The sequence below is a fragment of the Pongo abelii genome, chromosome 18 (genome assembly GCF_028885655.2).
Source record: "Pongo abelii isolate AG06213 chromosome 18, NHGRI_mPonAbe1-v2.0_pri, whole genome shotgun sequence".
Taxonomy (NCBI): domain Eukaryota; kingdom Metazoa; phylum Chordata; class Mammalia; order Primates; family Hominidae; genus Pongo; species Pongo abelii.
This window is the reverse complement of record NC_072003.2, coordinates 4,996,214-5,023,696: the sequence shown is the minus strand read 5'-3', so window position 1 is coordinate 5,023,696 and position 27,483 is coordinate 4,996,214. Positions and strand designations below refer to the sequence as shown.

Below are 27,483 nucleotides of genomic sequence, written 5' to 3'. Positions count from 1 at the left end.
ACTGTGTAGTTGAGACTGTCACAGTGACCTTTAGAGTTTAGGGCAGAAACCAAACATCGTAAGCTGTCAGCGCCCCATGAAATTGCATGGCAGACACATCTTCAAGCTCACTCCAAGAGGTAGTCTCCAAGTCCTGCGGATGCAGAGGGAAGTTCTCCCAAGGTCTGCAAGGTTATGGGGTGGGCTGAGTCATGCTAGGATCTCATGAGAGTTTGTGGCTTTGGAGTTGGATAGATGTGGATTCCAAGCTTGTGACTCTTGTTCTCAACACCATGGTCAGCAAAAAGACCTGGTAGAATTGCATGGGGACTTGAATGAGGTAATGTGAATGAACTTTCTAGTGTAAAATTTGGAGTTCACTAAAGTATAAAACAAATATTTGATGTTAACTTCCCACTTTGGGTCTAACCTTTGAGGGGATTATTATGAAGACTGGTTAAGCCTGCAGTAGAATAAGTAGTCTCTTTCCTCCTCCATTAGCCAGCTGTCTGTTACCAGGCAATCACGAAGAAGTTGAAAATATGTGAAGAGGTATGTAGACTCCCTGCCTCCCCATTTTAATTTTCATCTGGGGCCTTAAACTGCAGGCAGACTGACTTGATGATGTGTGCTTCCTGTCCGTAGGAAACTGGCTCCACCTCCATCCAGGCAGCTGACAGCACAGCCGTGAATGGCAGCATCACACCCACAGACAAAAAGTAGGACCTTTGATGAAAAGGCCTCCAGTGGCTCTGGTTCTGCTGAGGGTGGGGAGAAGGTGACCCCAGGGGGGTCCTTTCAGGGTTGTATCCCAGCCATTGCTGGCATTGAATGGAAAGGGTGGGGGGACGTTGTAACTCTTATTGATAAAGACAGGAGTCAGAAGCTGTATAAATCTATGGTCGGGTCTCCCTTGGGCATAAGCTGAGGGATTTTTTCTGGCTCCAGAACTCAAGAGCAAGGAGCACTTGGCTCAGTGGTTCTCAGACTTTCCTGTGCCTCACAGTCACCTGGAAGGTGGCTTCTCAGTCAGTATGTCCCGGTGGGGCCCAAGAATTTGTATTTTTAACCAGTTCCCGGGTATACTGCTGCTGCTGGTCAGAGCTACACTGTGAGAACCACTGGCTGAGTAGAATCATGATGAAGCCCCAAAATTGGCCATAGTGGGGCAGGTGGGGGAAGGGAGATGAAGGTGCTTGGGGGTCCTCACTGAGCACTTGCTGGCTGTCCTGCACCCTGCCCGGTGTGGGTGGGGCGATCCTGGACATGCTTCCAGACCCAACTTGCGCCCAGCCTTGCCTCTGTGCCTGCTCTGTAGGCCTGTCTCCTCCGCAGTCTTGTTGGCAAAAAGATACCTTTTCTAGGAAAACATGTTCTCTGGAGCAAGTTAGCTAAAGTCAGTTTCCAGTTTGTACCTTTCACATGGTCTTCCCCAGACTAAAAACAGTGCATCTTTTACTTGACATTTTTGTACCGTTGAAATCACTAATTCTACCAGTTATTTTTGGTGAACTTGCCTCTGTAGAGTGGAGGAGATAAGGGCATATTAGGTGCAAACAAAGGGGGAGGAGGATTGTGTTAAAAAATAAAAATAAAAAAATGATCAGGGTGGGGCTGAGGACAGAGTCCTGATGTTTTTACCCAACACATTTATTGGCCCATTAGTCAAACTTTTAATAAGAGAGTATGAAGCCAGCATCAAAACCAACCAGTTTTGTTGTTGCCCAACCCACCTTAATCCACATTTCCATCTTGTCTGAGACACAGTGTGAAGGACTCTCAGTTGCCATATTAAAAATTCAGAACCTTGACCCGGGTATGGTGGCTCACAGCTGTTATCCCAGCACTTTGGGAGGCCAAGGTGGGTGGATTACCTGAGGTCAGGAGTTCAAGACCAGCCTGGCCAACATGGTGAAACCCTGTCTCTACAAAAATTAGCCAGGCATGATGGTGGGTGCCTTTAATCCCATCTACTTGGGAGGCTGAGGTGGGAGAATCGCTTGAACCCAGGAGGTGGAGGTTGCAGTGAGCCGAGATCGCACCACTGCACTCCAGCCTGGGCAACAGAACGAGACTCTGTCTCAAAAAAAAAAAAATCCAGAAGCTTCATCCCAGGTCTACTGGACTTCCTAGAACACCAAGAAAGGAAAGGGAATTTGCCTGTCATGATTTAGAATCATGGGGGAATATTGTACTACACAAATAATGAGTGACAAAAAGGTACCTCCTTGTTTTTAAGCCACAACTTGAAGCAGTTAGCAAGGAGGTCTATTTTGGTGAGAAAGTTGGTGGGTTCCATTTTCAACATGTGATTCAAATTACTTAATACAGGCTGGGACAGGGAGAATGTGAGCAGCTGATATTCCAGCAGAGATTAGGGGCCCATTTGTAGAGATGGTTCCAGAAGACCAAAACTATGGAAAGACTGACGGGGTCAAAGTGGAGGAGCTGCAGGGGACATCCAGCACTCAGAGAAAGCCTGAATTGGAAACGTGGCCAAGCGCAGTAGCTCATCCTTGTAATCCCCACACTTTGAGAGACCAAAGCAGAAGGATCCCTTGAGGCCAGGAGTTCATGACCAGCCTAGGAAATACAGCAAGACCCCATCTCTACAAAAAAATTTTAAAACTTAGCCAGGCATGGTGGCACGTACCTATAGTCCTAGCTGCTCAGGTGGACTGAGGTGGAAGGATCACTTGAGCCCAGGAGTTTGAGGCTGTGGTGAGCTATGATCACACCCCTGCACTCCAGCATGGTAGACAGCATAATGCTGTCTCTAAAAAAGAAAAGAGGCTGGGTGCAGTGGCTCACGCCCATAATCCTAACACTTTGGGAGGCTGAGGTGAGAGGATTGCTTGATACCAAAAGTTCGAGACCAACCTAGCCAACATAGCAAGACCCCCCCATCTCTCTTTTTAAATAAGTAAATAAAAATTAAAAACTATAAAATAAGAACACGATATGATTAGAAATGAGGAAAGGCATTCTTCTGCACCATTGTCACTTGCAAAGAGAGGTGAAGAAGTACAAGAACCAAGAAAAGACACTTGGGCAAGCTAAAAGTCATCCGTAAAAGCATGGAGAAATAGCAGCAGTGGCAGCCAGCCCCCAGCTCTCAGGGTTGCAGGAAGGAGCAGGCGGAGTATGTGAATGTGTGTGGAGAAGAATGGCCAAAGAGTGCTTCTGTCACAAGGATTGGGAAGGATCTGTGGAAGGAAGGGCTGGGGGAGCAGTGAGAGGTTTGGGGGAAGGCAGGCATGGGGAGAAGGATTTGTGGACTGGGAAAGATTGGGTTCCAAGCTCAGGTGAAGGACTTAGCTTTGGAGAGGAGAGGCAAGGCCCATTCTGTTGATAACGGGAAGACTGGAAAGGTGGGGTGTGGGTGGAGAATTGAAGTTGGGAAAGAGAGGTGAAAATTGCCATCCTGGTTCATGCAGTCAAGGAAGTTGCCTGGCTTTAAACACAGTGCTTCAGTGACTTGTGGTGGATCCTGTTGGGCTTTAAAGTAGTATCCAGGGCCGAGTGTCATGGCTCACACCTGCAACCCCAGCACTTTGGGAGGCCGAGGTGGGCGGATCCCTTAAGCCCAGGAGTCCAAGACCAGCCTGGGTAAAAGATGGCAAAAGCCTGGATGGAGATGGCAAAAGCCCATCTCCACAAAAAATTAGGTGTGCTGACACATACCAGTAGTCTCAGCTACCCAGGAGGCTGAGGGGGAAGGATTACTTGAGCCCAGGAGGTCGAGGATGCAGTGAGCCATGATTGCACCACTACACTGCAGCCTGGGCAACAGAACAAGACACTATCTCAACAAATAAGTAAAGTATGAGGCCGGGCATGGTGGCTCACGCCTGTAATCCCAGCACTTTGGGAGGCCGAGACGGGCAGATCACGAGGTTAGGAGTTTGAGACCAGCCTGGCCAACATAGTGAAACCCTGTCTCTACTAAAAATGCAAAAATTAGCTGGGCATGGTGGCGTGCGCCTGTAATCCCAGCTACTCGGAAAGCTGAGGCAGGAGAATCGCTTGAACCCAGGAGGCAGAGGTTGCAGTGAGCCGTGTTCGTGCCACTGCATTCCAGCCTGGAACCAGAGCAAGACTGTCTCAAAAAAAAAAAAAAAAAAAAAAAAAAAAAAAAGGGCAACAAGGGGACTTTGCCCTGGGAGACTGGCCCTGAACCATACACATCATACTTTTTTCTGTGACAGTCAGGGGTTTCAAAATGCCTTTTTACATCCTGGGACACCTTTAGACCATGGCATAAGAAAAGACCCATGTGCATGACACCCCTGGCTCTGCAGGTAGATTGGCACACTGCTGTTTCTGGTGGTCTGAGTTCCCCTACCCCAAGCCTTGTGCTGCATGGAGTCATCATCACCGTGACCCTCCCGTTCCACCCTGAACTCATCAGTCTTTCTCTGTTTCAGGATAGGATTTTTGGGCCTTGGTCTCATGGGAAGTGGAATCGTCTCCAACTTGCTAAAAATGGGTCACACAGTGACTGTCTGGAACCGCACTGCAGAGAAAGTAAGCATTCGGGGGTGGTGCCTGTTGGGTCAGCGGAGTCTGGGGTAACCCTAAGAGTGGACATCTCCCCCTGTTGTCTCAGCATTCTGCGTGCAATAGAATAGAAGCCAAGCTTTTAGTCTAGGCTGGTAGAGATGTAGATGCCTAAACTTAGGATGTTATTATAAAACCTAAACATTTGCCTGGCGCGGTGGCTCACGCCTGTAATCCCAGCACTTTGGGAGGCTGAGGCGGGCAGATCATGAGGTCAGGAGATCGAGACCATCCTGGCTAACAAGGTGAAACCCCATCTCTACTAAAAATACAAAAAATTAGCCGGGCATGGTGGCAGGCACCTGTAGTCCCAGCTGCTCCAGAGGCTGTGGCAGGAGAATGGCGTGAACCCGGGAGGTGGAGCTTGCAGTGAGCCGAGATCATGCCACTGCACTCCAGCCTGGGTGACAGAGCGAGACTCTGTCTCAAATAAATAAATAAATACATACATACATAAATACATAAATACTAAACATTTAAAAACACCCAGGGGGTAAAAAATGAAGGCAAAATCCCCCCCTCTGCCATTACCTGACATAGCTTGTGTTAGGTTTTACATCCTTGTTTTCATGCCTATGTGAACATACACACATACAGTGAGTATCATTCACATGGAGCCTGTGGATAGATCCACTTGGTTCTTTTTAGCGGCTGCATGGTGTTCCGCGCACTGGAGCGTTCTGCAGTGATGGCAGTGTTTCGTATCTGTGCTGTCCAGTGCAGTAGCCACTGTCTATCCACACGAGGCTGTTAAACATTGACAACATGAAGTTGTCTAGTACAGCTGAAGAATTGAATTTTCATTTCATTTAAATTAAAATTTAAATAGCCTCATGTGGCGGGTGGCTATCATATTAGACAGCAGGTCGAGTTCTCAACCTGAGGTGGTAGTCCATGGCTTCAGAAGGTCTGCGTGCCCAGAGATGGAATTCCAGATCCATGAATGATCACTTTTTGTAATGGAGAGAGGCAACGGCTCCCACCAAGTTCTCATCTGAGAAAAGATGAAGAGCCATGGCCTGAATACCAGAAAACTAAAGCACTGTAGTCCTGCATGGAACAAAGGAAGAGAGACTAAAAACTCCCAGCCTCTTAAGATGGCCAGGTGCGGTGGCTCACACATGTAATCCCAGCACTTTGGGAGGCCAAGGCAGGGGGATCACTTGAGCTTATGAGTTCAAGACCAGCCTGGGCAACATGGCAAGACCCCATCTCAATTTCTATTAAAAATAATTTTTATTTTTTTTTTTTTTGGAGACAGTCTTGCTCTGTTGCCCAGGCTGGAGTGCAGTGGCACGATCTCAGCTCACTGCAGCCTCTGCCTCCCAGGTTCAAACGATCCTCCTGCCTCAGTCTCCTGAGTAGCTGGGATTACAGGCATCCACCACCACAACCGGCTAATTTTTGTATTTTTAGTAGAGATGGGTTTCACCATGTTGGCCAGACTGGTCTCAAACTCATGACCCCAAGTGATCTGCCCGCCTCAGCCTCCCAAAGTGCTAGGATTACAGGCCTGAGCCACCACACCTGGTCTGAAAAAAAAAAAATTAATGCACATGGTATGGTTGAGCATGTGTTTGTGAAAGGGGTGGGCGTGCCCATGTGTGCACAGCAAGGTGCTGCCGGGAGCCCTGTGAACAATACAGCAGTGATAAGAGCTGGAAGGAGGTGTGATTGCTGAAGGGAGTATTGGAACTGATGACTTTAAACTTAAAATATTCTAAACAAAGTAAAAATTCGCCAAGCGCGGTGGCTCATGCCTATAATCCAAGCACTTTGGGAGGCAGAGGCGGGCGGATCACCTGAGGCCAGGAGTTCGAGACCAGCCTGCCCAACATGGCGAAACCCCGTCTCTACTAAAAATACAAAAAAAAATTAGCCAGGCCTGGTGGCACATGCCTGTAATCCCAGCTACTTGGGAGGCTGAAGCAGGAGAATCGCTTGAACCCGGGAGGTGGAGGTTGCAGTGAGCTGAGATTGCACCACTGCACTCCAGCCTGGGCGACAGAGTAAGACTCCATCTCAAAAAAAAAAAAAAAAAGTAAAAATTCACCTCGCTGGAATGATGTTCTTTTCAAGAATAACAGGGAAGTGATTAGAGAGGTGAAGGGGTCTGGAGAGGACAGGCACTAAGGACACACTCAGGTACTTGGGCTTCGGGTGCTGGGCATTGGGTTGGCACTATGAGGACCTGTCAGGAGTGGGATCTCAAAGTCCCCATTGGCAGGGTATTTTGAGATTACGATATTCTTCTGAGAGCCTGCTACTGCCAGAGGGTACGATAACCAGGAAATCTAGTGTAAATATTTATTTATTTACTTTTTATTATTTTTTTGTTTTTGAGATGAAGTCTTGCTCTGTGGCCCAGGCTGGAGTGCAGTGGTGCGATCTTGGCTCACTGCAACCTCCATCTCCTAGGTTCACGCCATTCTCCTGCCTCAGCCTCCCAAGTAGCTGGGACTACAGGCACCTGCCACCACGCCTAGCTAATTTTTTGTATTTTTAGTAGAGATGGGGTTTCACCGTGTTAGCCAGGATTGTCTCAATCTCCTGACCTTGTGATCCGCCCGCCTCAGCCTCCCAAAGTGCTGGGATTACAGGCGTGAGCCACTGCGCCCGGCCATGTACATATTTAGTAAAGATTATCTTTAAAAAGCTATTTAATCCTATGATAGTCCCATGGAATTTTTAAAAGGCTTTTGGTAAAAATGATTCACTGGTTCTCTTAGAATAGCAAGAAACATAGTTTGGATTTTCAGAAAAGAGAGTAATGAGGAGGACCCTCCCAAGCAAAGGTGATGACATGATGTAAAGCTATATCACTAAAAGGCCGCAGGCAACACCAGGCTCTGCAAGGACTGGGCAGCCTGGGACAGCCTCTGATCAATGAGACATTGAAATAAAGGACTGGTCAGTGAGTTTGGTTCAGAACAACTAATTAGAAGTTTGGGAAAATGCTGATCCTACTTCCTAACCCATACTAATATATCCCAAGTTAAATACAGAATTATTATTTTTTTTTTTTTTTGAGACAAGAGTTTCACTCCTGTTGCCCAAGCTAGAGTGCAATGGCACAATCTCAGCCGGGCACGGTGTCTTACACCTGTAATCCCAGCGCTTTGAGAGGCCGAGGCGGATGGATCATGAGGTCAAGAGATCGAGACCATCCTGGCCAACATGGTGAAATCCTGTCTCTACTGAAAATACAAAAATTAGGCCAGGCGCGGTGGCTCATGCCTGTAATCCCAGCACTTTGGGAGGCCGAGACGGGCGGATCACAAAGTCAGGAGATCGAGACCATCCTGGCTAACACGGTGAAACCTCGTCTCTACTAAAAAAAAATAGCCGGGCATAGTGGCAGGCGCCTGTAGTCCCAGCTACTCAGGAGGCTGAGGCAGGAGAATGGCGTGAACCCGGGAGGCAGAGCTTGCAGTGAGCCGAGATCGTGCCACTGCACTCCAGCCTGGGCGACAGAGCGAGACTCCGTCTCAAAAAAAAATAAAAATAAAAAATACAAAAATTAGTATGGTGGCATTCACCTGTAGTCTCAGTTACTCAGGAGGCTGAGGCAGGAGAATAACTTGAATGTGGGAGGCAGAGCTTGCAGTGAGCCGAGATCGCGCCGCTGCACTCCATCCTGGGTGACGGAGCGAGACTCCGTCTCAAAAAAAAAAAAAATCAAACAAAAAGTTGCCTTTTTTGACTGGGTAAATGATCAGGTAGGAAGAATTTTACATGTATTTCTGGGCACTTATTTGTAGTTTTTAAATTACATACTTGGTACTGGCATAACAGGAGAGCTTGCTGGTGATCTTTATGAAGTGACGTAGTCTCATTAGGAAGTCATCTGTCTACATTTGTTAAGAGCCTTAAAACTTTTAGAACCTGTTTTATTCTATTTGTGGAGACCTGAATTTAAAACATTGAGAAGTTTTGTATGTAAAGATGTTTGTTGCTGTCACTTTACAATTGAAAGCGGGCTAAGTGTCAAACTACAGGTCAGCCATTAGGTAAATCACGGTATATCTTTCAGTGAAGTGTTCCACAGTCAACCACTATAAACCATAATTATGCCAGAATTATGAAAGACAACAATATAGGTAAATGTGAATTGTAAAAAATATTAAAAGTTTGTTAGAAAATAGTAGGTCCATCCAGCCTGGGCAAAATGGTGAAACCCTGCCTCTACAGAAAAAAAAAAAAAAAAATCACACATGGGGCATGCACCTGTAGTCCCAGCTATTCAGGAGGCTTAGGCAGGAGGATCACTTGAGTCCAGGAGGTTGAGGCTGCAGTGAGCCGTGATTGCACCACTGTGCTCCAGCCTGGGTGACAGAGCAAAACCTTGTCTCAAAAAAAAAAAAAAAAAAAGCCAAAATGGTAGTGTTTTTCGGCACTTCCAGAATTCTTATTAATCTGACAACAGTGTTGAGAAACAACCCAAAAAGGAATGGCCACCAGGCGGAAGGCTTCCAGCCACATCCCCACATTCCCAGCAGAGTGTTGATAGCTCAGGGCCAGAGCCAGGACAGCACAGCGGGGGCTGGGGAGAGGTACTGTTCATATCCCATTCTTGAAACAGCATACCTTCAGCAGACACTTGTGAAGCAGTTCATCATCCTAGGCACCCATCATGCAAAATCTGAAGATGACCGGTAAAAGGCCCCGTGCACTTCCTCAAAAGTTGGGCTCCTAGCTCCATGACCCAGGCTCCCGGCCTCAGCCTCCTGCCTTGGGAGGCCAGCCAGGAGGCCTGGTCAGTGATTCTCTGGCCTGGCTGGCATGTTTGTTGTGCACTGCCTGCAGCTCACGTTAGGATCTGTGACTTTTGCAGTGTGATTTGTTCATCCAGGAGGGGGCCCGTCTGGGAAGAACCCCCGCTGAAGTCGTCTCAACCTGCGACATCACTTTCGCCTGCGTGTCGGATCCCAAGGCAGCCAAGGACGTAAGGACCCCCTCCCTCCCCTCAGCGACTCCAGGTCACAGCCAGGATTGCTGGCTGGCCTCCTCCCCTCCTCCCCTGCACACCAAGTGAGTGTCCGCATGTGGGGGGCTGAATTTCCCATCAGGGGCCATCTCCCATTTTGAAGGGTGTTTGCATTAATTGAATACAGACTTCCTTTAATTCAGATCAAAGAATGAACACTACTAGGGCCTTTGAAGTCTGTGCTGAAATGCATCTTGAACAGGCTTCATGTGTTCTTGTTGAACTGGAAGCTTTGGAACTGAGTGTGCCTTTGGTCCAGGTGCCAAGCTTCTATGTTTAGCTGTCATTGTATTTGTATATTTTAGAAGTTCAAGTGCGGTAGTCATCTTATTAAACTGGTGACTACCCTAATCCAAGTAAATCCAAAGAAGTCCCCAAAATAAATGCTGAGGTTCATTCTTTTAAATGGGGTTTGTTTTTTTTTAAATAAAAAGAAATGCACACACTCATATAGATTCTTTTTAAAGATAAATGGGAGCGTGCAGGAAGTACTTTTCTATCCCTTGCATATTTCATTGTTCTTCCCTTTTCAGCTTGATAGAAATCAGGAAATGAGCCAAAACAGCAGCAGGATTCTGATCTGAGGTCTGTAGGGCTCCTGAGCATCTGCCTGGGAGCCTGGGCTATTGCTTCTCCCTTGTGTCCCCACAGCTGGTGCTGGGCCCCAGTGGTGTGCTGCAAGGGATCCGCCCTGGGAAGTGCTACGTGGACATGTCAACAGTGGACGCTGACACCGTCACTGAGCTGGCCCAGGTAGCAGCCTTCCTCGGGCTGGCTCTCCAGCATCTTTTCTATCAGAGCCCAAGACCCAGGCTTACAAGAGTGGGCAGTTAAGTTACTCTAGAGCCAAAGCCAGAGAGGGAAGAGGAGAGGCAAGTAGCCTTGGGACTAGCCTATCCCATGCTCCACCTTCAAACCGCAGCTAGGCCGAACAGCCATGGGCAGTCGCTGCATGGCTGGGATTGGCATCAAGTCCTGGAGCTGCCAGCCTTATGATGAGAAGCAACCCAGGCCACCCGCCTGGCATTGGGGTTTGAGCAGCTGTCTGCATTTGACACTGGCAAAGCATCCCTCCTCCCCGAGCATCTGGCCCAAATAAGGGAGTGGGGACTTTGGGACCCACATATGTTCTGAGGGGAGGGCAGCATCCACAGGGGAGGTGTGTGTTCAGCCGAGCCATTGACATGGTCGCATCTAGTTCTAGTTGTTGGTCTCTAAGAAATTCCAGGCCGAGCACGGTGGCTCAAGCCTGTAATCCCAGCACTTTGGGAGGCCGAGGCGGGCGGATCACGAGGTCAGGAGATTGAGACCATCCTACCTAACATGGTGAAACCCCATCTCTACCAAAAATACAAAAAAATTAGCCAGGCGTGGCCGGGAGCAGTGGCTCAAGTCTGTAATCCCAGCACTTTGGGAGGCCAAGGTGGGCGGATCACGAGGTCAGGAGATCGAGACCATCCTGGCTAACACGGTGAAACCCCGTCTCTACTAAAAATACAAAAAAATTAGCCGGACGAGGTGGCGGGCACCTGTAGTCCCAGCTACTTGGGAGGCTGAGGCAGGAGAACGGCATGAACCGGGGAGGCGGAGCTTGCAGTGAGCTGAGATCGCGCCACTGCACTCCAGCCTGGGCAACAGAGCAAGACTCCGTCTCAAAAAAAAAAAAAAATTAGCCAGGCATGGTGGCGGGTGCCTGTAGTCCCAGCTACTCAGGAGGCTGATGCAGGAGAATGGCATGAACCTGGGAGGCAGAGCTTGCAGTGAGCTGAGATTGCACCACTGCACTCCAGCCTGGGCGACAGAGTGCAAGACTCTGTCTCAAAAAAAAAACAAAACAATTCCAGCCAGACGCGGTGGCTCACGCCTGTAATCCAAGCACTTTGGGAGGCCGAGGCGGGCGGATCACGAGGTCAGGAGATCACGACCATCCTGGTTAACATGGTGAAACCCGTCTCTACTAAAAATACAAAAAATTAGCCTGGCGTGGTGGTGGACGCCTGTAGTCCCAGCTACTCTGGAGGCTGAGGCAGGAGAATGACATGAACCCGGGAGGCAGAGCTTCCAGTGATCCGAGATCATGCCACTGCACTCCAGCCTGGGCGACAGAGCGAGACTCCGCCTCAAAAAAAAAAAAAAAAAAAAAAAATTCCAAGTCAGTTGGGTGCCTGCGTGGAGGCCCCAGCGTCTCATCACTGCTGTGATTCGGCCTGTGTGACCTGCACATGGTTAGCTCCTGAGTTCAGGTGTCAGCTAAAGGACCTTGGTATGGGTGGCCGTCCCCTCTAGTTCTGGAAGGTGATGAGCAGCTGTGGCCACTCAGCAACACTCCTTGAGTCCTGCCCAGAGAGCACTGGGAGAGGGGAGGCCTCCAGAAGCTGTGACTTTTCTTTACAGGTGATTGTGTCCAGGGGGGGACGCTTTCTGGAAGCCCCCGTCTCAGGGAATCAGCAGCTGTCTAATGACGGGATGTTGGTGATCTTAGCGGCTGGAGACAGGGGCTTATACGAGGACTGCAGCAGCTGCTTCCAGGCGATGGGGAAGACCTCCTTCTTCCTAGGTAACACGCCTGCACCTGTCAGGCCTGGAGCCTGGGGCCACATCTCCTCTGTTTCTCACTGATGACAGCATCAGTCCCACACGGCCTTTCTGCCGGGGACCCCAGGGAAGGTTTCCTTTCACCTGCATAGTCAGTGCGTGGAAGGAGGAAGACCAGTCTGTCGGGGGCAGGTGAAGGGGGCCTCCCCTGGAGAGAGGTGGGTCTGAGCAGAGGTGAGGGTGGACAGAGAAGCCCTGTCTGTGACATTCTTGGGCTGTGACCGTGAGTCTTTACCCTGGGCAGGTGAAGTGGGCAACGCAGCCAAGATGATGCTCATCGTGAACATGGTCCAAGGGAGCTTCATGGCCACTATTGCCGAGGGGCTGACCCTGGCCCAGGTGACAGGCCAGTCCCAGCAGACACTCTTGGACATCCTCAATCAGGGACAGTTGGCCAGCATCTTCCTGGACCAGAAGTGCCAAAGTGAGTTGCCTTTGGCCCCTCTTCTTGCATTTGGTGTTTGATTAGAGCAGGGGACTAGGTCAGGGATTCAGTGAGCATGAAAGATGCCCCTCCCTAGTCAGTCCCTGACCCTGGCCAGAGGAGGTTCAGAAACACAGTGGGCGGGATTTGGGGTTATAGGCTGGGAGCTACATCCCTCAGGTGTCTAAGGGTGAGTGAGGGGCCAAGAGGCCTAGGCTATGTGGAACTGAGCCCTGAGTATGTTTTAGGTATTGACACCTGATGGACCGTAGGTAGTTTTTAGTTTCAGGTCCTTGGCTTTTGTCTAATACTGGCTTTTTCTCCTCAGATATCCTGCAAGGAAACTTTAAGCCTGATTTCTACCTGAAATACATTCAGAAGGATCTCCGCTTAGCCATTGCACTGGGTGATGCGGTCAACCATCCGACTCCCATGGCAGCTGCAGCAAACGAGGTAGGGTAGATGTGGCCCAAGCCCCAAGGCCCTTCAGTTTCTTTTTCTTTCTTTTTTTTTTTTTTTTTTTTTTTTTTTTTTTTTTTTTTTTTTTTGACGGAGTCTCGCTCTGTCACCCAGGCTAGAGTGCACTGGTGCGATCTCGGCTCACTGCAACCTCCGCCTCCTGGTTTCAAGCAATTCTCCTGCCTCAGCCTCCTGAGTAGTTGAGATTATAGGTGCCCACCACCATGCCTAGCTAATTTTTGTATTTTTAGCAGAGACGGGGTTTCTCCATGTTTTTCAGGCTGGTCTTGAACTCCTGACCTCAGGTGATCCACCCGCCTCTGCCTCCCAGAGTTCTGGGATTACAGGCATGAGCCACCACGCCCAGCCATTCAGTTTCTTTTTCTTTTATTTTGAGAGAGAGTCTTGCTCTGTCACCTCAGGCACCCGCCACCACGCCCGGCAAATTTTTTTTTTTTTTTTGTATTTTTGGTAGAGACGGGGTTTCACCATGTTAGCCAGGATAGTCTCGATCTCCTGACCTCGTGATCTGCCCACCTCGGCCTCCCAAAGTGCTGGGATTACAGGCGCGAGCCACCACACCCGGCCAAGTTTCTTTTTCTTGTATTGTTTCCTTCCCTCTACTGAGTTTAGCTTTTCTTTGTTCTTTTTCTTTTTTTTTTTTTTGAGACAGAGTCTCACTCTGTCGCCCAGGCTGGAGTGCAGTGGTATGATCTCAGCTCACTACAGCCTCTGCCTCCTAGGTTCAATAGATTTTTGTGCCTCGGCCTCCCAAGTAGCTGGGATTACAGGCGTGCCCCAACCTGCCCTGCTAATTTTTGTATTTTTAGTAGAGATGGGGTTTCGCCATGTTGGCCAGGCTGTTCTCCAACTCCTGACCTCTGGAGATCCACCTGCCTCAGCCTCTCAAAGTGCTGGGATTACAGGTGTGAGCCACTGCGTCTGGCCTCTTTGTTCTTTTTCATACCCTTTAAAGTAGAATCTTAAATCATTTATTTTAAACCTGCTTTCTTTATAACGTGAGCATATAAATCTTTAAATGTCCACTAAGCCATGTTAATTTGTCTTCTGATTTCTTCTTTGACCCATGAATTACTTAAAAGTTTATCTAGTGTTTGGGGCTTCCTAGATATCTAATGATTATTGATTTTTAATTTACTGCTCTATACATGCCCTGCCCTGTATTGAGTTTTTTTTGGGGTTTTTTTTGTAGTTTTTGTTTTTGTTTTTTTTTTTTGGAGACAGAGTTTTGCTCTTTTGCCCAGGCTGGAGTTCAGTGTCGCGATCTCGGCTCATGGCAACCTCTGCCTCCCAAGTTCAAGCGATTCTCATGCCTCAGCTTCTCGAGTAGCTGGGATTACAGGCACACACCACCATACACAACTGATTTTTGTATTTTTAGTAGAGATGAGGTTTCACCATGTTGGCCAGGCTGGGCTTGAACTGCTGACCTCAGGTGATCCGCCCACCTCAGCCTCCCAAAGTGCTGGGATGACAGGCATGGAACCACCACAACCAGCTGCCTGTATGATTTTTTTTTTTTTTTTTTTTTTTTTTTGAGACGGAGTTTCGCTCTGTCGCCCAAGCTGGAGTACAATGGCGCGATCCCGGCTCACTGCAAGCTCCATCTCCTGGGTTCATGCCATTCTCCTGTCTTACCCTCCCGAGTAGCTGGGACTGCAGGCACCTGCCACCACGCCCGGCTAATTTTTTGTATTTTTAGTAAAGACAGGGTTCCACTGTGTTAGCCAGGATGGTCTCGTTCTCCTGACCAAGATGTTGAAACCCCCGTCTCTACTAAAAATACAAAAAATTAGCTGGGCATGGTGGCAGGCACCTTTAATCTCAGCTACTCAGGAGGCTGAGGCAGAGAATTGCTTGAACCTGGGAGGCGGGAGGTTGCAGTGAGCCTAGATCGCACCACTGCACTCCAGCCTGGGCAACAGAGTGAGACTCCGTCTCAAAAAAAAAAAACGAAAGCTGCTACAGCCTTCTCAGGCTTGTTGTTTTCATAGTATGTATATTTTTCCATCCATTTCCTCTCTTATTTATGTCTAAATTATGGCTTTGATAGACAGTATGTAATTGGGGTTTGGATTTTTATCCATTTTGACGGTATCTGCCTTTTAATTAGTATGTTTATTAGCATTTTTCAAATGACGTTTTAAGCACTTATATGTGCACTTTTTTTATATTTGAGACACAGTCTCACTCTCTTGCCCAGGTGAAGTGCAGTGGCGCAATTATAGCTCACTACAGCCTTGACCTCCTAGGCTCAAGCAATCCTCCCACCTCAGCCTCCCGAGTAGCTGGGACTATAGGCGTGCACAGCTGTATCCAACTTCACATACACTTTCGAAAAGTTTTTTAGGGTAGAAGTTCCACTTTCCTAGCTCATCTTCATAGAATTTGAATCTAAAAAAAAACAACTGAAAAACATTTGTCTTTACCATATTATTATAATAAAAATGACACTTTGTGAAACAGCAGCTGTATTTTTCAAGTACTATCAGCTGACACACTTATTTTATGTTATGTTATTTTATTTTATTTTATTTTATTTTAGAGACAGAGTTTCACCTTTGTTGCAAGCTGGAGTGCAATGGTGTAATCTCGGCTCACTGCAACCTCTGCCTCCTGGGTTCAAGCGATTCTCCTGCCTCAGCCTCCCCAGTAGCTGGGATTACAGGTGCCTGCCAGTACTCCTGGCTAACTTTTTGTATTTTTAGGAGAGATACGGTTTCACCATGTTGGCCAGGTTGGTCTCAAACTCCTGACCTCAGGTGATCCACCCACCTCAGCCTACCTAAGTGCTGGGATTACAGGCGTGAGCCACCGCGCCCAGCCAGTACTGTTCTTTTGACACCTGGCTTTTCATAGTATAATTCTCTGTTCCTGAATTCTACTTTTTTTGAGACAGAGTCTTACTCTGTTGCCCAGGCTGCAGTGCAGTGGCATGATCTCAGTTCACTGCAGCCCCCACCTCTTGGGTTAAAGTGATTCTCCTGCCTCAGCCTCCCGAGTAGCTGGAACCGCAGGCATGCACCACCACACCTGGCTAATTTTTGTATTTTTAGTAGAGACAGGGTTTTACCATTTTGGCCAGGCTGGACTCGAACTCCTGGCCTCAAGTAATCCGCCTGCCTTGGCCTCCCAAAGTGCTGGGATTACAGGCATGAGCCACCGCGTGCAGCCTTGTTCCTAAATTCTGTCTTCTGTCTCTTGTCTGTTTCAACATTTCAGAGTACTTATTTCATGACTCTTTCAGATTACATTACTATTTCAAGTCCCCCCTGTTCATTCTACAAGTGGATTCTCTCTGGACAGTAGAATTCCTTGTGTATTTTATAAGTCTTTTTTGATGAAAGCTCATTTCTGACTATAGTTATTTCTCAAGGGTTTCATGTGGCTTGGGCTGGGAAAGCTTCTCTTTGAAGTGGCTTCCAAGTTGCCTCCACCCTGACTGCAGGATTCATTGGCTTGGAAGCAGAGTTTTTAGGTTAATTTCTCAATGCAGCTCGCTGCTTTCAGGTCGTTTGGATGGTATGAGCTTAGGCTCTATACTGTTAGGAGTTCAGAGGTCAGGTTCTGAAGGTTAACTGGTGCATTGACGTTTAGTAGTTATGTTGATATGTGGTTCGATTTGGAGCTGCCATTTTATCATTTGATTTTTGTTCGTTGTCTTTGTCTTTTGTTTGTTCCTCCTTCTTGCTTTCTTTTTAGAATTCCAGTTTCAGCTGGGCACGGTGGCTCACACCTATAATCTCAACACTTTGGGAGGCCAAGGCGGGCAGATCACCTGAGGTCAGGAGTTCGAGATCAGCCTGGCCAATATAGTGAAGCCCAGTCTCTACTAAAAATACCAAAAATTAGCCGGGCATAGTGGCGGACACCAGTAATCTCAGCTACTCGGGAGGCTGGGACAGGAGAATCGCTTGAACCCGGGAGGCAGAGGTTGCAGTGAGCTGAGATCGTGCCATTGCACTCCAGTCTGGGCGACAGAGCAAGACTCCGTCTCAGAAAAAAAAAAGAGGCCGGGCGCGGTGGCTCACGCCTGTAATCCCAGCACTTTGGGAGGCCGAGGCGGGTGGATCATGAGGTCAGGAGATCAAGACCATCATGGCTAACAGGGTGAAACCCTGTCTCTACTAAAAATACAAAAAATTAGCCAGGCGTGGTGGCGGGCACTTGTAGTCCCAGCTACTCGGGAGGCTAAGGCAGGAGAATGGCGTGAACCTGGGAGGCAGAGCTGGCAGTGAGCCGAGATCGTGCCACTTGCTGCACTCCAGCAAGACTCCATCTCAAAAAAAAAAAAAAAAAAAAGCCAGTTTCATTTATCTATTTTCTTTTTTACTTTGCCTCTGCATTCTTTTTTTAGTGGTTACTCTGCAGATTGCAGTATGAATCCTTAAGACAGAGTTAATCTTGCCAGGCACAGTGGCTTATACTTGTGATCCGTGTAATCCTAGCACTTTGGGAGGTCAGGCAGGATTGCTTAAGCCCAGGAGTTTGAGACCAGCCTGGGCAACATAGCAAGACTCCCATCTGTTCAAAAAAAAAAAAAATTAAAAAACTAGCTGGGCGTGGTGGCGAGCACCCTATTCCTAGCTACTTGGGAGGCTGAGGCAGGTGAGGCAGGAGGATTGCTTGAGCCCAGGAGTTCGAGGCTGCAATGAGCCATGATCCTACCACTGCACTCCAGCCTGGGCAACTGAGCAAGACCCTGTCTCAAGAAAAAAACAGTTAATCTCGTACCATTTCCCATTAAATGTAAAAACTTTGCAACCACATAGAAGCATTTCTTTCCCCCTCCCTCTCCCTCATCCTTTAAGGCAGGGTTTCTCAACCTCGGCACTACTGCCATTCTGTGTGGGGAGGCTATCCAAGCACTGCAGGATGTTGGGTAGCCCACCCACCAGACGCCAGTGACATAGCTCCTCCTCAGGTGACAGAAAATGTCTCCAGATATTACCAGATGTCCCCTGGGGGCGGAAGCACCACAGGTGTGAGAACTCTCACTCTGAGGTATAGGTGTTCTGGGTGTTTCATCTGCCCTTGTTTTATTTTTTATTCATTTATTTATTTATTTATTTATTTGAGACAGAGTTTTGCTCTTTTTTTTTTTTTTTTTTTTGAGACGGAGTCTTGCTCTGTCGCCCAGACTGGAGTGCAGTGATGCGATTTCAGCTCACAGCAACCTCCGCCTCCCAGGTTCAAGCTATTCTCCCGCCTCAGCCTCCTGAGTAGCTGGGATTACCGGCACCTGCCACCATGCCCAGCTAATTTTTTTTTTTTTTTTTTTTTTTTTTGTAAAGAAGGGGCTTCACCGTGGTCGCCAGGCTGGTCTTGATCTCCTGACCTCGTGATCCACCCACCTTGACCTCCCAAAGTGCTGGGATTACAGGCATGAGCCACCGCGCCTGGCCCTAATTTTTGTATTTTTAGTAGAGATGGGGTTTCACCTTTTTGGCCTGGTTGGTCTCGAACTCCTGACCTCAAGTGATCCACCCACCTCGGCCTTACAGGCATGAGCCGCAGTGCCCGGCCAATGCTGAATGTTTTATATCCCATAGTACATTTCATTCTCACAAGATCCCCCGGGTATGGTTCCTTCTCCCAGAGCAAGAAGCACAGTGGCTGAGGCCCAGAGAAATGGAGGTGCTTTGTGCAGGGTCAGAACAGGATTCCTAACCAGACAGCCTGGGCTCCAGCACTGCCTGCTAGCCACATCCAGCACTGCCTCCAGGAATCAGGTCTAGGTCTTGAAGGCAGCTCTGGGGCCAGAGACTGAGCCATCTCTTTTTTTTTTTCCAGGTGTACAAAAGAGCCAAGGCGCTGGACCAGTCCGACAACGATATGTCCGCCGTGTACCGAGCCTACATACACTAAGCTGTCGACATCCCACCCACACCCCTCCAATCCCCCCTCTGACCCCCTCTTCCTCACATGGGGTCGGGGGCCTGGGACTTCATTCTGGACCAGCCCACCTATCTCCATTTCCTTTTATACAGACTTTGAGACTTGCCATCAGCACAGCACACAGCAGCACCCTTCCCCTGAGGCCGGTGGGGAGGGGACAAGTGTCAGCAGGATTGGCGTGTGGGAAAGCTCTTGAGCTGGGCACTGGCCCCCCGGACGAGGTGGCTGTGTGTTCACAAACACACACACACACACACACACACAGAGGCTCTCATCCCAGGATAGAAGCTGCCCGGAAACTGCTGCCTGGCTTTTTTTCTTCCGAGCTTGTCTTATCTCAAACCCCTTCCAGTCAAGGAACTAGAATCAGCAACGAGAGTTGGAAGCCTTCCCACAGCTTCCCCCAGAGCGAAGAGGCTGTAGTCATGTCCACATCTCCCACTGGATTCCCTACAAGGAGAGGCCTTGGGCCCAGATGAGCCAGTACAGACTCCAGACAGAGGGGCCCAGACAGAAGGGCCCTTGGGGCCCTCCAACCTCAGGTGATGAGCTGAGAAAGATGTTCACGTCTAAGCGTCCAGTGTGCACCCAGCGCTCCATAGACGCCTTTGTGAACTGAAAAGAGACTGGCAGAGTCCCGAGAAGATGGGGCCCTGGCTTTCCAGGGAGTGCAGCAAGCAGCCGGCCTGCAGGTGAGCATGGAGGCCCGGCCCTCACCGCCTCGAAGCCATGCCCCAGATGCCACTGCCACAGCGGGCGCTCGCTTCTCCCTAGGCTGTTTTAGTATTTGGATTTGCATTCCAGCCCTTGGGAGGGGGGCCTCAGGGCCACTAGTAATGAGTCAAGAGGAGTGGGGGTTGGGGGCGCTCCTTCCTGTTTCCGTTAGGCCACAGACTCTCACCTGGCTCTGAAGAGCCGCTCTGACCTCGGTCCCCTCCCGGTGGTCCCACCTTCTCCAGCCTGCCCTGCCAAGTTCCCTGCATGCCCACCGCTCTCCATCCTCCCTCCTCTCCCTCTTCCTCCCGTGGAGACAGTATTTCTTTCTGTCTGTCCCTTCTTTGGCCCAGACCCAGCCTGACCAACGATGAGCATTTCTTAGGCTCAGCTCTTGATACGGAAACGAGTGTCTTCACTCCAGCCAGCATCATGGTCTTCGGTGCTTCCCGGGCCCGGGGTCTGTCGGGAGGGAAGAGAACTGGGCCTGACCTACCTGAACTGACTGGCCCTCCGAGGTGGGTCTGGGACATCCTAGAGGCCCTACATTTGTCCTTGGATAGGGGACCGGGGTGGGGCTTGGGATGTTGCAAAAAAAAAAAAAAAAGAAGTCACCCAAGGGATGTCAGTTTTTTATCCCTCTGCATGGGTTGGATTTTCCAAAATCATCATTTGCAGAAGGAAGGCCAGCATTTATGATGCAATATGTAATTATATATAAGGTGGCCACACTAGGGCGGGGTCCTTCCCCCTCTCAGCTTTGGCCCCTTTCACAGATTAGAAACTAGGTTAGAGGATTGCAGAAGACAAGTGGGGGAGGGCAGGGAAGGTGCCTGTCGGGTTTTTAGCACAGTTCATTTCACTGGGATTTTGAAGCATTTCTGTCTGAACACAAAGCCTGTTCTAGTCCTGGCGGGACACACTGGGGGTGGGGGCGGGGGAAGATGCGGTAATGAAACTGGTTAGTCAATGTTGTCTTAATATTGTTGACAATTCTGTAAAGTTCCTTTTTATGAATATTTCTGTTTAAGCTATTTCACCTTTCTTTTGAAATCCTTCCCTTTTAAGGAGAAAATGTGACACTTGTGAAAAAGCTTGTAAGAAAGCCCCTCTTTTTCTTTAAACCTTTAAATGACAAATCTAGGTAATTAAGGTTGTGAATTTTTATTTTTGCTTTGTTTTTAATGAACATTTGTCTTTCAGAATAGGATTGTGTGATAATGTTTAAATGGCAAAAACAAAACATGATTTTGTGCAATTAACAAAGCTACTGCAAGAAAAATAAAACACTTCTTGGTAACACAGCTGTGCCGCAGGAGTCCTGCTTCCCTCGCCCTCGACGAGATGGGTGGGAGGAGAAGGCAGCGGTGGGGCCGGGGTGGGTTTTCGGGACCTCCGCATCCTGGGGGAGACGGACTTGCGAGTGGCGGCGGGGTCCGCTGCAGGGTTGGAACCACGACCAACGGAGCCAAGCGGGCCAATAGGGAGAAGGAGCGGGGACAGACTGTCCTGCCGGCCAATGAGTGAGCGCGAGTGGAGCAGAGCGCCTTATCATATCCTGGGGGCGAAACGGGAGCTCCGCCCCCGGGCGGGCGCCCCAGGCTGGTGCTGGCCGCGTCCCTGGCCAGCCGGAGCAAGCCTGACGCGCAGCCGCCGGCCGCGTCCCTGGCCAGCCGGAGCGAGCCTGACTCGCGCAGCCGCCGGCCGCGACCCTGGCCAGCCGGAGCGAGCCTCACTCCCGCAGCCGCCAGTCTCGTTCCAGGGCTCCCGCAGGTTTCGGGAGCCGAGGCGGGCCGACAGGCGCCGGCCAATCGCGAGCACGGAGCCGGCCTGGGGGCGGGGTGGTACCCGCTCCGCCAATCAGGGGTGGGGGCGGAGCCAGGCGCCGGAGGCGGACGCGAGGACTGGAGGATCGAGGACAGGAAGATTGGTGGACTGGAGCAGCGGCCGGTGGGGAGGGCGCTCGGCGGCGGCCTGCGGCCATGGCCACCGTGATGGCAGCGACGGCGGCGGAGCGGGCGGTGCTGGTGAGGCGCGCGGGCCAGCGGGCGGGCCGGCGGAGCGGCGGGTCCGGGCGTGACCGCCTTGTCTGTCCCGCAGGAGGAGGAGTTCCGCTGGCTGCTGCACGACGAGGTGCACGCTGTGCTGAAGCAGCTGCAGGACATCCTCAAGGTAACGACCCGCGCCCTGCCCCGCCGGGAGTGGCGACCCTCCCTCCTCATCTCCCTGGCTCCACCTGGGGCCCCGCAGCTGCGTTCTGAGCGCCTACAGTGTGCGGCTGCCGCGGCTTTCAGGCAGGGCCCCGCCTCCGCGAACTCGAGCCGACCTCATTATATAAGTACCTGTGTGCGGGCAGGAGCGAGTCCCGACGAGGGTGCTAGCAAGGACCTGAGTCCCGCCCGGCCTCCGGTCGGGGAAGGCGGCCTTGGGAGCAGCGCCATCCAATCTGGGAGCCGAAGAATTCTGCCTCTCTGCCTGGCAGTGTGACTTCAGCCAAGTCACTGAACCTCCCTGGGCCTCCCTTTTCTCATTGGCGAAAGGAAGATAACAGTACCCGCTTCGCCGAGGCTGGGGTGTAGATAAATGAGCCAGGCAGCTCACAGAAGTAACCGGCGCAGTGCTTGCTGTGGCCCAGGACCGCGGGTTACCATGACTACTACCTTATTCCCTTACTCTGCCACTTGCCCCTTTCCCCCTCAACCAAGCTGGGAGGCTGCCCCTGTCTGTTCTGTATTCCCCGAGGCGGGCACACAGGTGGTGTTCAGGGAATGTGGGATAAGCAGAGATCGGGCTCACGGTTAGGTGCCCTGGGGGCTTGGGCAGGGTCTTCCCACCCCAGCTGAACCCAGGTGAGGCCAGGCCACGTTGTTCCTTCCCCCCGCTGACTTGGAGGGAGGGGGGCTTCTGGAAGGAGCACTGGGCCGGGCCTGAGTGGGCGCTACCAGCTCCCCTCCTTCCCTCTGTTCCACAGGAGGCCTCTCTGCGCTTCACTCTGCCGGGCTCCGGCACTGAGGGGCCCGCCAAGCAAGAGAACTTCATTCTAGGCAGCTGTGGGTAAGCCTGGGCTGGGCGGAAACCGGGGAAATGGGTACCTTGGGGGGTAGGAGGCATGGTCATAGCCCTGTCCTGCAGACCAGCTGGGTGTGCGATGGGACAGGAGGGGCAGCCCGCCGGGAGGGAGGGCTGGGTGGTGGCGGGGTGACCACAGACACCGCTCTGACGCCATATGTTACAGCACAGACCAGGTGAAGGGTGTGCTGACTCTGCAGGGGGATGCCCTCAGCCAGGCGGTGAGTCCCCCAGCCCTGTCCCCTCCCATCCTGCCAGTGGAGAAGAGCATGGGAGCTCCCACTTTCTCTCTGTACAAGTCCTGCGACTCTGGGCGGGACCCTTGATCTCTCTGGCCTCAGTTTTCTCCTTTGGAAAATGACAGCAACCCTCACACCTCCTCCCGGGATCGGTGTGCAGATTCAGTAAGAGGTACAGGAGAGGGATTCTTTGGACACGGCCTGGCCTGGCGTCCGGACCAGTGAAACATGGGCATTGGTGGATTAGGCTGGCCACACATCACAGTTGAATCAGCCACTGCCTGAGCTCCAGTCTGCACCCGACTCTGTGCCAGGCACCAAGGCGTTGGGGGAGGCCCCCCTCCTGGGCTCCATCTGTTGGCCTTTGTAGACACTAGATGCACCCCATTTGCACAGAGCCTCACAGAGGCTGCCTTTCCTCTTCCCCTTCCCCTTCCCCTTTCTTCACCTCTTTCCATTTCACTTCTTTGTGGCTCTTCTTGGGCCTGGTTTCCTGTTTCCTGTCCTCCCTGTTCACCCCCCAAACGGCCAAGGCATTGGGAGACCCTCTGCCCTATACAGCGGCCAAGGCCTGAGCCACCACACACCCCATTTCTGCCCTGGGTTTAAGGGCTCAGAGTGGCTGTGGCAGGAGGCGGTCCCCCCTGCCCGGCTCACCCCACTCTTGCCTGTCAGGATGTGAACCTGAAGATGCCCCGGAACAACCAGCTGCTGCACTTCACCTTCCGGGAGGACAAGCAGTGGAAGCTGCAGCAGGTGACCCCGCCCCTCCTGGCAAGTGCTCAGCCACAAGGACAGGCGGCAGCAGGCCCGCCGCGGGGCCTCCCTGGAGAGGCACTAGCCCTGGGGATCTGTGGCCACAGCAAGCCTGGGAGGGTGTTTCCTAGCAGCAAAGCTGGTGGCAGGCGTTCCCTGAAGCCCCGGAGCCTGCACCACGTGGGGAGGTAGAGAACTTGGCCTGAGAGCCCCAAGGGCCACATTGGGACTGTGGAGTCCCCACAGCAGCTGGCTGGATGAGATGGTTCAGAAGCCCTCTGAAAAGTCACTCCCTTGCCCAGAGCCTCCAGGGACTTGCCATGGCTCTGGGGATGAGGCCCATGCTCCCTGGCAGCTCCCGTACCATTGGGCCCCAACCTCCTCCCCTGCCTCCTCCACCCCGACTGTCTCCATCTCAGCGCCCTTGCCCCTGCCATGTCACCCTGTTTGCTTCCCTCCACAACTCGCACAGACTCTTGTCTTGGGCATTAGTGTCTGTCCATCCCTTAGAAAGGAGGGGGCAGTCAGCTCGGGCAGAGACCAGGCCTGCCCCAGGTGATGCCAGGTGCCCATCACCTGGCATGGACCTGGCCCTCTGGGGCACAGGGATGACAGTGTGGAGAGTGGAATGACCTGGGGCAGGCAGGCAGGCAGCACCCACTCTCCCCTCCTGGCTGCATGGAAGCTGGCGTGAGCCCTCTGGATCACCCCTGCTTCCAGATCCAGGATGCCAGAAACCATGTGAGCCAAGCCATTTACCTGCTTATCAGCCGGGACGAGAGCTACCAGTTCAAGACAGGCGCTGAGGTCCTCAAGGTGAGCTGCCCCCAGGGCTGACTCCTGGGCCTAGTCCCACGTCCTTGATCCGGAATCACACCTGGGTTCCAATCCCAGGGGCTCCACTTTGAGCTGTGCAACCTCTAAGCACTTACCTGCCGACTCTGTGTCTCCATTTTCTACCTGTGGGGTCAGGGGTAAGCTGGAGTGACTGTTCACCATAATAATTCAGGTCACGGGGCCCCCAGTAAGCACTCGGCACACACCACTGCCGGTAGCAGCAGTGAAATCCTTCACATTAACCGCGTGGCACGTGTGAAGAGCTGACCTGGGCACCTGACCTCATGCTTGAATTCTGCCCCTGACTCGCTGTGTGTCCTCCGGTGGTTCACCTGCCCTGTCAGGATCTCTGTTTCCTCACACTTAGAACCAGACAGACTAAGATCCCTTCGAGAACTGTAACCACCCTAGGGTGCTGCAGGCCCTATACCCCCAGTCAGCTCTTACGTGTTTCCTGGGAGCCACATCACCCTGGTACTCATGGCCACGGCTGAATGGCATGAAAGCTGGGGCTCTGGGGAGTCTGCCAGGGCTCTGCTCCACGGCAAAGGGAAGGAATGGGCTCCAGGTGGTCCCACCATCCACCAGCCGTGACCCTGGCTTACCCCCCTGAAAACCTCAACCCAGTCATCCATCGCCTCCTCCAGGAAGCCCTCTCTGGCCCTTTGCAGCCAACCTTTGTTGCCTGTACCCCTGTCCACAAAGCCTGTGTCCCTGGGACTGACTGCCCAGGACCTTCCATTCCCCATTGATCCAGTGCCCGGGATCCCCGTGCAGTGAATCAGCCCCATCCTGATTGACATTAGTGCAGACGTTCTGCCCTCCCCCACACCCAGCTGGAGCCCAACTACCTGTCTTTAACAGGCCCCTGCTGCTGGTTTTCGGGCCCTGGGAACAGTAGCCACTGGGCGGGAGTGGGAGCTACCATATCTGTTGTTCCTTGATGCATGGGGACACGGGAAGAAGCAGAGCCAACCCCGCCTCTCCCTGCAGCTGATGGACGCAGTGATGCTGCAGCTGACCAGAGCCCGAAACCGGCTCACCACCCCCGCCACCCTCACCCTCCCCGAGATCGCCGCCAGCGGCCTCACGGTCAGTGCTCCTGCCAGCCCCTGCTCCAGGAGAGGGGTCCCACAGCGGGGCCCAGCTTGCCCTCAGGATGAATGCTGAGGGGTGCCACTCCCAGGTTATAGTTGGAATATTCTGTCTAGGCAGGTTTCTGGGATGGGGTCCTTGACTTCCGTCCTGTGCCCCCAAAATACGTTAACCCTGTTTCGGGTTAGTGGTTCCCAAACCTGACAGCACAGGAGATACTTGGGGCACCTGGGAAAAGTTTGGAAGCCCCCGTTGATGAGAAGAGCATCTCTGGCGTGGGGACTGGGGTCCCCTGCAGACTCCATGAGTGACTGCAGAGCCCCGCTCCATCCAGCCTGGGTTGGGGGCTTGCGAGGGCCTCATCTCACCTGCCTCCCGCAGCGGATGTTCGCCCCCGCCCTGCCTTCCGACCTGCTGGTCAACGTCTACATCAACCTCAACAAGCTCTGCCTCACGGTGTACCAGCTGCATGCCCTGCAGCCCAACTCCACCAAGGTGAGGAGGGACCCCTGCCCGGCCCACTGCCCGCCACGCACACACCCTGCAAGGCCTGACAGGTCTGGTGCTGTTCTCCCTAGAACTTCCGCCCAGCCGGGGGCGCGGTGCTGCATAGCCCTGGAGCCATGTTGTAAGTAGGCAGGGGAGGGGGGTCCAGGCACGCCCACCCCATCCCTCCGCACCTGGAGGGCCGGGCCCCTCCTCAGGGACCCTCTCACCGCCCACAGCGAGTGGGGCTCTCAGCGGCTGGAGGTGAGCCACGTGCACAAAGTGGAGTGCGTGATCCCCTGGCTCAACGACGCCCTGGTCTACTTCACCGTCTCCCTGCAGCTCTGCCAGCAGCTCAAGGACAAGGTGGGGCCTGGGCCGAGCGCCTTCATTAGGGGAAGGGCTTCTAAGTGTTCTTGCCACACCCTCAGAGTGCCCCAACCTTGGGGTCTGGTGTACCCCCACAGTGGGCAGGGATTTTGAGGGCCCTGCCACACCCTCAGAGGGCCCCAGTCTTGGGGTCTGGTGTACCCCACAGCACTGCTAGGCAGCAATGCCCTGTCCTGACATATTGTCCTTGGGTGACCTTGACATCTCCCCTGGGCCACCCCATCTCCCTCCAGCAACTCACCACACCCTCTCCCCTTGGCAGATCTCCGTGTTCTCCAGCTACTGGAGCTACAGACCCTTCTGATCACAGCACCCAGGAGCTTGTCTCCAGAAAGGCAGCCCCTGTCCCCTACTCATACCCACCACAGAGCACTAGCCAGTGCCAACGCCAGGCTGCTATTTATCTCCCTATCCCACTCCCTACCCCACCTAACACATTTGCACTGCCGGGAATGGACACTGGAAGCGCCAGGAGGAAGGGAGGCTGGTCTGGTGGGGTAGTGGGGAGGTCAGGGAGGCGGGGCCGAGGGTGTCCCACATTCCCAACACCGCCCTCTGGTCACCATGGGAATCTTTGGACTCAGGACAGGGCCAGGCCCAGGGCTCTCCCTCCTCTCCCCTTTGCTGTCCCCTCCCCCTGGAGGGCGTGGGGTGGGGGGTGGCACTGAGCTATGAGTCCCAGGGGATGGTCAGGAACACCAAAGACAGAGCCACCCTAGGAGTGAGTGTAGTGCTGGTGACTGTGTTCCATAGCCCCAATCCAGGGCTGTCTAAGAAATAAAGATCATCAGACTCCGCCTGGAGCCCCTGTCTGTCTGTCTGAGTGGGGACCCAGGCAGGGGGTCTCTGGTAGTCAGTGGCCATGAGCTTCAGGAGCCAGCCGTCTCCCCTATTCCCAGAGCCTGGCTTCCCCACTCCCTGCGCCATGCCAGGGCTGGGCACAGAACCTACCGTCGGGCTGCCAAGAAGCCCAT

The 27,483-nt window shown here is 52.1% G+C and overlaps 2 protein-coding genes across 14 annotated transcripts in view; both read left to right on the top strand.

Moving 5' to 3' along the window:
- The window catches only part of GLYR1 (glyoxylate reductase 1 homolog), a 44,360-nt gene extending 23,419 nt beyond the window's left edge, over positions 1–20,941 (top strand). For 2 of the 12 annotated variants that reach the window (XR_008514351.1, XR_010137696.1), the window contains 10 exons: positions 481–531; positions 625–698; positions 4,407–4,506; positions 9,392–9,484; positions 10,178–10,279; positions 11,921–12,083; positions 12,366–12,545; positions 12,874–12,998; positions 18,819–19,615; positions 19,991–20,941. Coding sequence is in view for 6 of the 12 variants with exons in the window: in XM_054533195.1 (XP_054389170.1) it covers positions 481–531; positions 625–698; positions 4,407–4,506; positions 9,374–9,484; positions 10,178–10,279; positions 11,921–12,083; positions 12,366–12,545; positions 12,874–12,998; positions 18,819–18,893 (981 nt within the window). In the remaining 6 variants the exon portion in view is untranslated. 12 annotated transcript variants of the gene reach the window in all.
- Positions 20,942–21,222: 281 nt separating this feature from the next.
- On the top strand, positions 21,223–27,312 carry ROGDI (rogdi atypical leucine zipper). 2 transcript variants are annotated; one of them, XM_009250424.4, is made up of 11 exons: positions 21,223–21,664; positions 21,738–21,809; positions 22,609–22,691; positions 22,873–22,927; positions 23,621–23,719; positions 24,422–24,517; positions 25,532–25,630; positions 26,015–26,128; positions 26,212–26,261; positions 26,359–26,485; positions 26,772–27,312. In XM_009250424.4, the coding sequence occupies exons 1-11, from the start codon at positions 21,620–21,622 to the stop codon at positions 26,811–26,813; spliced, it is 882 nt and encodes a 293-aa protein (XP_009248699.1). In that variant the 5' UTR covers positions 21,223–21,619; the 3' UTR covers positions 26,814–27,312. The 2 variants fall into 2 exon arrangements, with proteins under 2 accessions (XP_009248699.1, NP_001129005.1); NM_001135533.1 differs by having other exon boundaries at positions 21,569–21,664; positions 23,621–23,701; positions 26,772–27,305.
- The last annotated feature ends 171 nt before the right edge of the window (positions 27,313–27,483 follow it).